Source organism: Tympanuchus pallidicinctus, unplaced genomic scaffold, assembly GCF_026119805.1.
Source record: "Tympanuchus pallidicinctus isolate F22 unplaced genomic scaffold, pur_lepc_1.0 scaffold2, whole genome shotgun sequence".
NCBI lineage: Eukaryota > Metazoa > Chordata > Aves > Galliformes > Phasianidae > Tympanuchus > Tympanuchus pallidicinctus.
Window position 1 is genome coordinate 8,083,394 of NW_026294721.1, and position 12,221 is coordinate 8,095,614.

The 12,221-nt window shown below is 39.6% G+C and overlaps 1 protein-coding gene across 2 annotated transcripts in view; it reads left to right on the top strand.

The window, feature by feature from the left end:
• FAM193A (family with sequence similarity 193 member A) overlaps window positions 1-12,221 on the top strand; it is a 98,744-nt gene that overhangs the window by 17,274 nt on the left and 69,249 nt on the right. For both annotated transcript variants that reach the window (XM_052683048.1, XM_052683049.1), the window contains exons 2-3: window positions 9,007-9,072; window positions 11,522-11,767. In XM_052683048.1, coding sequence (XP_052539008.1) covers window positions 11,678-11,767 — 90 coding nt within the window. In that variant the 5' untranslated portion in view covers window positions 9,007-9,072; window positions 11,522-11,677. The remainder of the gene's footprint in view (window positions 1-9,006; window positions 9,073-11,521; window positions 11,768-12,221) is intronic.

Consider the following 12,221-nt stretch of genomic DNA (forward strand, 5'->3'; position numbering starts at 1 on the left):
TTCAGAAAAAGAGAAGGTTATTGCTGTGCTTGACATGAGAATGAATAATACCCATCTATAAGTTTCAGAGAGTTAATAGTTCAAGTCTGCATCACTGAGATTAGTTTCCAAGGAATACGTTTCTACTTGTTTAACAAAATGAAAACAAATGTAAAACTCCAGTATAATCTTTCTAAATTTCCAGTTTAAAAGTTAAATGATGGCTGGTCATGATACTATGCAAGTCTGATCTATATCCAAGTACCATTAAAATTCTTCGTTATGAATGCTTCTTATTCTAGAAGATAGCATGGCTTTTTTTCTGTATGCTAACATTTTCCTATTGTTGGCACTACAACTCATGAGCTTCCTAACAAGTGCTCATTTCCTGAAGGATGTAATTCAGATTGATTCAGCTAAAAGAGAAATTGAGAGTGCAGGAGGAAGAACTCTAAAATACAGACATGGCTCCTTTGGAGCTCTGTACAAGACAGGGACATCAGCATTCCTGTGAAAGTACAGCTTCAACGTTGCCTGTTGTAGATATTGTTTAAGAAGGGGAGGGAAAAAGGAAACCACCAGCCTTTCCTAGAACACTTCCAGTATTCTTGCAGTGTGGCTCATGTAAGATGGCTGTTTCTGAGCATATCGTTTTGTTGAGGTTTGATGGATTTGTGGTTTGTGAGTTTAAGAGGCTGCTGAGAGTTCAGTCTGTTCTGATTACTGTGTTTAGAAATGTTATATCTTGACTCTGACGACCTGAAGGAAAAAAAATGCATCTGGTTAATAAACAATTCTGTGTACGTTCACAGGAAGTGTTTTTCACAGGACCTGCATTCTTAAAGGACTTAAAGTTGCAAGGTTTTTTTAAAGCTATTCTGCTTTGTTCAATGCTGTATTTCCTTCCTGCTGTATTTCTGAACTTGTTTTTCTTGTATGTCTCTAAGTCATCTTAAAAGCAAAACAAAACTTTGGTTATGTGTATTTTTTACAGTGACTTTTTTTTTAACCTGTGTATTTGATCTGTCAGTTGCTAGCAGTGCATGGCTAGCAGTTTTCCAAGCAACGGAGAAACAAATGTCTTTAACATTCCCAAACTATGAATCTTTATGCTGTATGCTGAACACTGTGGGTGCGTACAGGTTGGCTTCTACCTCCCTCCAGCCCAATCTGGCTGGGTAACTAAGAGCTGAGTTTTAGCAGGAGGTAGGGGAGTCTCCTCATTTTGGTTTTGGATAGCCCTGCCAGGCAAACTCCAACCTCTGCATTAACTTTTCTGCTAACTCAGAGAGTATTGATCTCTCTGAACAAATCCAGTGTATGCCTAGTAATTCAATTTTTTTTCTTTAATATTTTCTCTCTTAGGCTGAACCTCTGCAGTGATAAATGCTTCAGTTGGAAAAAGTATTTCCTTTGTAATTATTTCAGCTTGTTGAAAAGTCTCTTAAATTTTTTCACCTAATGTTGAACGCCCTAAGGAACCACTATTGGAAAAGAAGCACAAATTGTATCTGGCATCTTGGGGATGGGAGAAGGACGCCACTTTGCAGGCGTTTTCAGTCGTTCATGTTTCATGGTCTATATGCAAGGTAGATCAAGTTTTCTTCATAAATCTGCCTCAGTTTGTCAGCTCGTTTGACCTCTTTTATCATTGACACAAGTTTATTTTAGGTGTATTATTTACAGAGCCATGGAGTTAGTATTGTTTACGTAAATCCCAGTGACAAGTTTTTAGTAATAGGACTTGTCAAAGGGAAGCCTTCAAAGAACCTGTCTTGCAAGTTAGTCCAATTCTGTAATTCTAATGGATAGGTGAAGCACTGCAAGGCCAGCTGATGTTACGGCATCAGCTAAACAAAAATTGCAGTAGGAGTGTCACCAAACTGAAGTCTTGCGGAGTTGATAGCATACGAATAATTTGCATTTGTGAGGAAATTTTAAACAAAAAACCCCTATTATATTGGCTAAAAATAAGTTTATCTGGGATCACACCAACTCTGTTTTGGTGGGAACGTAAGTTAAACTGGATAAAAGTCACTTTGCTTATAGATATTTTTAATGGAGGTGCTTGCATAGTGAGTACCTGATTTTTGGTGAATGTGTGGTTATGTGTTGTCAGGTGTATTTCAGACATTTAATAGATTTGCTTTGATATCTTATTCCTAACATGTTAAAATGATATCATGCTTTACCTTCCAGAGAGTGAAATGAGTGACCTACTTGGCATCTGCCTTGTTAGCTTCTGGAACTGAGTGTTTGGTTTTGTAACTGAGAGCAATACTGGAGCTATCTGCTCAGCGTTCTTCTGTCTTCTGCTTGTCTGTACAGACAAAACAAGTGCAAACTCCCTCAAGTTAAATGAATCATCTTTTTGTGATGCCAACATTGTCTCTCTTCCTCCTTTCCCATTAGAGCTGATTTCTCCTGCTTAGTGCTTGGGTACATAATTGCCAGTGGCTAAGCAGGATGCAGGGATCGTACTGCAGCTGGCTGGTGTGCTTTGCAGTCACAAGGTGTCCAGCCTGCTGCAGCCACCTGTCTGTTCACAGCATCTTAAATCACCATTAGTGCCATACTGCTGGTTGTCATGGCTGGATGATGCATCTTGCAGCTAATGTGCTCTTCTGCCACAAACCTCGTTTTGATTCCTCTTGTTCCCCAAACGTCCTCTGTGACCTCGAGGAGTTTGTACAATTCTCTTGTGCTTCTCCTTGGCTGCTGATGGAGCTTTGGCGATTTCTACTTGAGATCAGCGTGGTGAGATGAAATGTTTGAGCTCTCTGACACGCTATGATATTAATGATTTCTGTTAAGTACTATAGCTGTTAAATGTAAATGTGCTGTATGTTGGGCCCTAGCATAGGTATGGATTAACTGGACACATTAGCTGTATTGATGTGGAGAGCTTTCTGCCATCTGGAACCGGTGCCAGATTTCTCACTAATGCGCTTGGCAGCTGTTCAACTTCTGGCAATTTCTGTTTCTCCCGCTGCTTAATTATTTCAGAGCTAAGAGGTAGTTTATCTGTATTTGAGAATAACATTGAGGTTCGGTGTTTCAAATTTTGGGGTATAGCAAGAGTCTTCAAGGCCTTATAACTTTCCTTGGAATGCTTATTTCTCCCCAAGCTTCATTAATTGAGGTGGATTCATTGTAAAATTGCAAGTAGTCCAGTAGCTGTTGAAGGAATGTGAAGGGGCTGATGTGTCTCACTGACTGATTTATGGTTACGTTTTTCTTAATTAGAAGCTTTTCAATCTCAACAGTTTGATCTGTGCTAGAATAAACCTCGGAAAGGATCACGTAGGATGCTGTGAGTTTGTGCTCTAAATACCATGCTTGGTAAAATGGATTAGTGGTCAGCACAATTAATCAGGTGGCTGAGTTGATACAGATACTTGCATTTTGATTCTCACCACCTTATCTTGCTTTCTCTGGTTTCTATTTGTAATTCTGAAATCCTTTGTAGGAACAAAGATTATCTTTTGTGGAAAACCTTCCCAGCATTCCTTCCTGGTGCCTTTCAGCTGGTGACTCCTGCAGCTCCTCAGAAATCACTTCCTCTGCCCCCTGCAATGCTGAGGCTCTCTGGCAAGCCAGCTTGTATGAACAAGTGTCACTAAAGTGTGTAATTATCACATTCACATCAGTTGTTCTAGTATCAGTTTCCAAAGCAAAACGCTGCTACTTCTAAATCAGTGTTGGATACTATGATATTTTGTCTTTTATTCCTATAATAACCAAAACTGTTTGCAGGTGCTTATTTGTGTACAACTTGCCCCCCTAAAAATGAAGCTCAGGACAGTTTCACTGCTGTGTCATGTTAAATCACGGTTATGCTTGTAGGAAGGAACCTCCAAGCTCTTCACTGTTGCCAGTCACATATTTATACCAATTTGCAAGCTACTCCTTTAAAGGCTCTTTGGAATTAAATCCAAAAGGGTTTCTTTTTGTCTAAAACAATAATAATTAACTCTGATAGCTTCCTGAGTTTCATGAGCATTGCTGTGCTAATAAACCTCAAAGTGTGTTATGCATTGCTGATTACTTTCCTGCTTGTTAATTTTGCATTCACCGTGCTCTAGTGCTAGGAAGAATATTTAATCCTCTTTAAATATTATTTTGATATGGTTTCTTAAAAGGGCTTGACCTCTCACTGCAAAATCTCTAGTTATTTAACAAAGGAAAGCAAAATGAAAAGAAAGAAGTGTAGAAATCTACTTTCTGTTACAAAAACTTTGCAGTCAAGGGCTTCTTCATGGTGGGATTTCCATGACTGTGGACAGGGAGTGGTGGTCACCTCCAGGGAGGTGGATTGGTGGTTTACTCTGCATGCGTGTGTGTGTATTTTTTTTTTTAACAGAATTGAAGACATAGGGTAACATTGGTTAGCTGCAGAGGTTATAGTCACCACTGAGAACACTAAGGAGCGATGTTTGAAATGGATTGCCAAACAACATTTGCAGACCTTGTTGTGCCAGAGGTCTGCCCAGCACTGTCCTGTCTGACAGTGCTTGGTACTGGAGGAGTGGAGAGAGGAATAGTAGTGTGTGCGTAGAATAACCCTTCTGTGCTCTGTCCAGAGATATCATGCATCATGTTGGATTTAATCTCACACTGAACCTATATCTCATGCACTTTTAACAATCATTCTTTGAGGTTATCTGCACTTGGCTTCTATGATGCCCTATGCTTTTATCATTTGTGAGCACGGGGCGAAGATCTGATTTCAGAAATTGAAAATTTAGGATTTCTTCTTATCTCTTGAACCCTAAGCACAAAGAAGACTTTCTGCATATCCAAAAGTCACACAGGATTTTGTCAGCTCCATTCATCTGCCAGCAGTAGCTCAGTGACAGATTGAACTGCAGCTTGAAGAGGAGCAGAACAGCTCAGCCTGGCTCTGGACAACACCCAAGGCAGAGCTCTACTGGGCTGCACGAGGGAGGTGTGCACCCAGGGGGCACCAAGGCTGCTGTCTGCAGAGTGTCTGCTGGGAGTGGGCAGTGCTGCTATGGGGAGCAGCAGTGCTGGGATGGGTGCTCCTCAGAGAGCTTGGGTACAGAGCAGCTGTGGGAAATGTTTTTGGTAGAAGTGCAGACAGGAGAGCAAGTAAAATGAATTTGATACATTGATGGCTTTCTGGAGGCTTTTCTGGGAAGTGGAAGGGTGGTCAGCAGTATGTTTCTTTGCTATTGCTGTGACACTCATAGAAAGCATAAGTTCGGGTGTTTCAATAAATGCAGTTGTTCAGCTCCCTATAAAAATACAGGAATACACTGAAGTGGTACAGGGTACCTTTGTTACGTTAGGACATATAGAATGTAATGTAAACTTAATCTCTGCTCAGTGACATTGCTGTCTCCAGTCTGTGTCATTCTTAATGCTCTTGACAAAGTCAATGCTGTGTTTCCCATCTTTTTTCCTGTAGAAGAAATTTGATTAAATGCTGCATTTGGATCAGGCTGCTCAGACGTGTGATGGAGTCGCTCTCCCTAGAGGTGTTCAAGAGACTTACAGATGTGGCACTGAGGGATGTGGTTTAGTGGATGTGGTGATGGGTTGATGTTTGGGATAGATGATCCCATTGATCTTTCCCAGCCTTAAGGTTATGTGTTTCTGTGTTTTTTAATTTTTTTTATTTTTTTTCAGCATCACGTTGCTGATGAACTGCTGAGGGCTCCTTGCTGATGAGTTGAACTTAATTTATTATTTCCTCTGTTTTTCTTCTTTTCCTGAGCTTTCATGCGACTTTGCATCTCTTTTTTTCATGGAGTGTGACATAACCAGGCTTCCACTCCAGGAAAGCCTGGGGTGTGTTTCCAGTGCAGGAATTCACCCCTCAGCTCTGACTTTGATTGCGACTGGCTGTTACAGCAGATAATGACTTTGTTTGAGTGTGTGCACTCTGATTGCTCAACCGGTTCGTCAGGGTCACTCAGGTGAGCTTGGAGTGTTGGTCATGACTGGGATTCTCACTTTCTTTGTACTTTGTACTTATCCTGTGCCAGCCTGCCTATTTGCCAGAAAATTCAGGTTTTAAAGAAGTGACTTATCATGGCAGCAGCTTGCTTGAGTTTGTTTGTTTTTTTTCCCACTGTAAACAACAATCTATAGAAAGGACAGAAAGATATTTCTTTTTTTCAATTAACGTGCAGTGAAAGTAGGTGTGCACAGTTCCAGTTTTCCTGATCCATGTCAGATTTCCTTCTATCATTTACCTGTACAAAATATCTTTTTGAAACAAGAAGTTTTACAATGACTGAAATGGATATCCAGGTCTGATATAAATATATACATGTACACACACATATACATATATATCTTTTTTTTTTTTTAAAAAAAAAAGAGCTTTTGGTTGTCCAGATATGACAACTGTGTAGTTTGTCTCTTACTTAAGATTTGTGCACACTGAATTGTATCTGTCAGCATATGGCCCAGTAACTAGGTCTTATAAGGTCCTTCTGCCATCCTGCAGTGTCTTGAGTAGTGTGAAGAATTTGATGTTATTGGTTAACTTGGTCAAATAGGGACGTTCTTGGTACAGATTTAGGACAAGGGAAGTTTCCATGGTTCACTTTGGGAACCTAATAAATATTTTAAAAAATGTATGCCTTTTGCTCCTTTGGCAGCGGTGAAATAGGAAACGCGTGTTTTCGTGTTGTGGTTGTTAGTGTAACTGTTAGATCATTAGACTTCTCTAGGACTCTTGGTTGAATGTGATCTGCTTTTGCTGGCTAGTTCTTGTATTGCCCCCACCCCTCTGAGCTGTGCCTTGCTCGGAAGCAGATCTTCCAGTACATTTTTCATCAAGGCTTTCTCTGGGAGAATATCATTCAGCTGCTGCATAGCGACCATGAAGACCACGCTCAGTGTTTCTGCCAAGACTTTAGCTTGTTTTAGCATTACCTTATGCATCTGCTGTTTGTTTACTTGAACCTCACAGGTCCTACCAGGGTCCCTACTCACCATTATTACTCATGTGCTTTAAAAAAGGTGATGGTTGTAGTTCTCACACTTTTTTCCTCTTTTCTTTAACATCTGGGTGAGAGTATCTCATTGCATTTTTTTCTGTCTGTTGTAAGCTTGCTATTGTTTCAGCCCCATTTGGATTACTTCTACAAGATTCTTCTAATATTTCCTCTAATATGCTATTCAGCCATCTCCTTCTCCTCCCTGTCATGTTATTGTTCCCTTCCTCCCCATTCCTAAGTCTTTGCTGTATTTTTTTTGTATTTTGTCTGTTTCACATAATGTTGTGAATCTTCTCATTGCCTACAGACATTTTACCCTTGATGATTCCCTCTGTTTGTTTCATCTTGTGTGGTAAAAAAACAAACAGGCAACGTTCTTACTTTAAATTCCTTCATGTTTGTTCCTCTTCCAGATATTAAGATCATTACTAAATTTGGGGAGTTTCATACTAATATTTTGAATCAAATAATGCACAGTGCCTAAGATCAAGAGAAACAATACTGCTAACAAAGGAAAAGGCAACTTATTTCATAAAGCAGGCACTCCTGACATCCAATATTGTCTTGCCATTTACCAGATATTAGAAACGTCCCAATATTTTTTTCTTGTCTTTTTGTAACGTTTCTGGGTGCTCTTGTGGTCACTGAGTACCAACGTGTTTAAATACTACGGCTGGTGGTTTTTTGTGTGATTGCAATCTTGAGTGTAGAGAATGCAGATGTATTTTATGCGCAAGAACTTCTTTACAGTGAGGTGACGGAGCACTGGAACAGGCTGCCCAGGGAGGTGGTGGAGTCTCCTTCTCTGGAGATGTTCAAGACCTGCCTGGATGCCGACCTGTGCGACCTGCTGTAGGGAACCTGCTTTGGCAGGGGGTTGGACTCGATGATCTCTGGAGGTCCCTTCCAACCCCTACAATTCTGTGATTCTGTGATTTTCTTAATGACAAAGTGGGGATGTGGGACAAAGTTGTCCACTAGGACTTTCTCAGAAAAATATCCTTGGAGCTTAATTATAGTATTGTCTGATGTGTCCGTCTGTTATAGAAGATGTGGAGGTTCGCAAGTTAAACAGGGTAGTTGCTGTAGCTATCTTGGAAGGAGTCTTAAAAGTAATATCAGACAGTTGTAGGTAGAAAAAGGGAGAGCAAAAGAGGTTACCAAAGCTAGAAGTGGAATGGAGGCATGAGTTAAATTATGCCTGATATTTGAGTGATGAACCAGAGCTCACCAAAAGGGATGGTGGGAGAGGAGGTGGGGGAAGGGGGGGGGGAAGAAAATTGACTGCCTGTCCCCCTCCCTCCCTTTTTTTTCGATCAGATGCCTTTACATTTCTCTTCACATCAGTGTGGTCTAGGGCTCTTTGCCATCATCAACTTCAGTTCGTATGCTGTCTTAACTTTGCTCTTGTTCTAGCGTCCTCAGATAATACTCTATGAAAACACTTGTGGCTTTTGAAGAGCACTTCATTACTATCTGGTGTAGTTTCTGTAACACTCAGTGCAGAAGAGATCTGAGAGATTTCTGTATGAATTATAAGTGGCGTAGGAGGAAAGCTTCTGCAGTACAAAAGCTGGATGCAATTCTGTGGCTTCCTATGGAAGTCTTCCTTGTTAATATAGAGTGTGTTTCTAAGCTGTATTGTATTCAGCTTTCTGAAGGAGGGAATCTTTGGTAATTGTCTCAATTCACAATAGAAGCTTAAAGGCAGAAAGCAAACAACCAAATACAGAGGGGAACAAAGTTGTTTTGCTTGTGTCTTAGTTTTTCCTGTATCAATTCTTTCTGATCAGAGTTGCACTGCTAATAAAACAGCTGTACTGCAAAAGCTTGAAATATATAACTTGTTAACTTTTACACCTGTAGAATTCTATTACTGAAAATGAGTTATCCATGTCTGCAGTCAATCATTGAAATTTCAGAAGCTGTTTTATCAGCCCTCAGATTTGGGATATGATTATTCTTTTTAATTTTTTTTTTTTTTAATTTTTATTGCTGTTTTTAGCATAAAATTTGGTTATTGTAACCATTTTGTTATGAATTTTTTTTCCAGGTTTCGCTAAATGGTACGCAGTTTACAGACAGTTCTGTTGGATCAGAGTTCACAGGGGTTTCTCAGGTAAGTACAGCCAGATTTTGTGGGTGTGTATGGTAGCAGAAAGATATCAATGGGAGAGAGAATTACAGTGACATACAGAGGAAAAACCTTGGAAATGATCTGCAGTTCTGTTTGCATTAAGGATTTTGCTAACTGAAGTCAGTTTCTGATCACTTCACAGTTCAAGCTTTAAAAAGCAGTGAAAGCAAAGTTTTATTGTTGTAATAAGCTTGAAATTGGACATGGGTGTGAAAAAAGCTATGCAGTTTTATGGTAATAAAGCTATTCTTGGAAATAAATCTAAATACGTAGCAGAGGCAGTTATTTCTGTTCCAGCTTGTCCTACTTCCAACTTTCCTTTATGAATGTTACATCTGAACATGTTTCAGAGAGAAAAAGTGAGACTGGATGTTTTCTTGCGGAGATCCATCTCTCTTTAAGCTTGACTGGTGAAAAAGTCTCTTGCTTTGCTTAAAATGTACCCTTATCTCTGACGATGCTTAGGAGAAATAGAAAATATATGCATGACTGAAATCCAAGCTAATGAGAAAGTTGATCACTGCTGTTGAAATGTTCACGATTGTTCAGTGCGTTCGTAATCTGTTAAATACAAAAGAGCAATTTGTAGCTTGCTTTCCACATGACAAAGCTATTACAGAACTCGGTGATCTAGATGATGGTATAGATTTTTATTGTGGTGTCATTTCCAGGGAGGTGGTTGAGTCACCATCCCTGAATGTGTTTAAAAACTGTTTGGATGTGGTGCTCAGGGACATAATTTAAGGGAGGGTTGTTGGAGTTAGGGTAGTATGGATAGGTTGTGGTTGGACTTGATGATCTTTAAGGTCTTTTCCAACCTGAGCGATTCTATGATTCTCTGGTTCTAGCTATCAGTTTTATTAGGATTAAACTACTTAGTGAGAGCACTTGGACACGTGAATGATGAACCATCCCAAGTTCATTCTTAGCAGTTGACTACATCTTGCTTTGGGAACCAGCTCTCTGTTTGGAACTTAAAATCTTTCTTTGAAGTTCTTGGTTGTGAATATCAGCCCAGTTGGTGGAGGCTATTAAGATTTTACATAGTGTGTTAACAGCCATTAAGATAGTTGTTCCTGCTCTATTCGCCATTGTGTGTTTTTGTTTGCTTAATGGTACTGATAAAACTTGCGTAACTGAAGTTGCAGCTTCTGGAAGTCCTGTGGGGTCTGTTTACCTTGAACCTTACCTTAGGAAAAAGTGTCAGGTTGCCTTCACTTCTGGATATTTACATCGTTGTCTTCTGCTTTTCCTCCTTGTTGGAAGATGTTCTGCTGCTGATGTTTGTAAGATTTTTGCCTTCAGAAACTGTAAACTGTTTTCCAGTATCTAAAAGGGGCCTGCAAGAAAGCTGGAAGGAGCTCTTTTTATCAGGGAGAACAGTGATAGGACAAGGGGTAGCAACTTCAAGAGGATATGTTTAGATTAAATATTTAGAAGAAATTCTTCAGTATGAGAGTGTTAAGGCTCTGGAACAGGCTGCCCAGACAAGTTGTGGATGGTGCCGTCCTTGGAGGCATGCAAGACCGGGTTCTGTGTGGTTTTGAGCAACCTTATCTAGTGGAAAATGTCCTTGCCCATGGCAAGAGGCTGGAACTAGTTGGTCTTTAAGATCTCTTCTATCTCACATGTTTCCATGTTTTGGAGGTTTGCATGGAGGGTGTTAATAATTAAGGCAGAGCTAGTAGCTGTCACATGAGACAAATCTGAGTTGTGCCTTTATAAGATCATAGAATCACAAAGGCTGGAAAAACCTCCAAGATCAATTAGTCCGTATTTTGTTCCATCAGTTATTACTTTGAACACTTGTGAAGTTGTTTGGCTTGCTCTGCTTGACATGTTTTAGGACATCAGTCTTGATGAGTAATAATAATTTCAGGTCTGAAATGCAATTTCATGCACAGTAGAATCTTGGAAGGGAAAGTAAATTTTTGGTTGCCTCTGTCCTCATAGGTTTATTTTATTCATTAGTTGATAGTAGAGTTTAAGGCTTCTTTGACTGGCTTTGTTAAAGTGAAGCTAAGCTTTTCTTTAGCAACAAGCTTAGCTAAAAGTGTTTTTGTTTCAACACGTTTCAAAAGAGAGATGACACTGACCTTCAGAGCTGCTTCTTTCCCTTTCAGTTCTGAGAGTGACAACAATAAAAGGAATTATCTTTTTTTTAATTTTTACTTTAAAGCTTTTTTTTGCTCTTAGGCTGAATTATTTTAGAAAGGAAAGCTGTATCCCTGGAAAAATTGCTTCTTATATTGAATTTATTTATGATCACGATTATTTGCCAGACTGATATTAAGACTGCAGTATTTGATCCTAAGACAATCCAAATATTCACCATTGAATGATGGCAAGTTTTACTTTGAGAATCTCAGGATGTTTTTTTGAGTATATGTTCTGTGAATAACCAGTTTTCCCTCCTGCCATTTACTTGTAGACACCATTTACCTTTGGCTTGGGCCAAAGGGCACCATATACAACTGGCGAGCATTGTCTTCTTTGTAGAAGTGAACGAAAGGACAGTTCGCTTTCAGAGAGCGGAATAAAAAATTCTAGCAAAACAGCACTTTCCACGTCTCCAAAAGCAAACAATATGCTGCATCTTCCACTGTGGGTGTGTCCAGACTGTAGGCGAACAGTCGAAAAGGAGGAGAGGCATGCTACAATAGAGCAATCTCTTGTGGTAAGTTGAAGTACTTCAATAGAATAAGATGATGTGCTGTGAGATGCTGAGCGCTACTTTGTGCTTTGGAACCACTTCAGCTGCAAGTGCAGAAATGGCATTTCAGTTGGTCTTGAGGTTTTTTCTGTGAGCTAAGTGAAGCAGGTAAGTTCCACGTGTTTGAAAAATGGGGAGTTTCAAGTCTGAGATTCGGATAGCTGAATAGAGAAGTTTCTCGTGCTGTTGTTTGTGATTGTTTCTTTTTCCTTAAGAAAGGACAACTTTTTATAGTGTGCGTGTAACAATAATTTGTTTGCAGCACTGCAGACACTGCTTTAATATCCAGTGTAAATATTTCAAGCTGCCTTTCTTATTTAGTGGTGGTTTTTTTAATTAACTGTTAAAATATGTTCTCAAAGGAGAATTCAACCTCATAAAGAGTTGTCTTTTCATGACTAAGATACAAAAAGTTTGA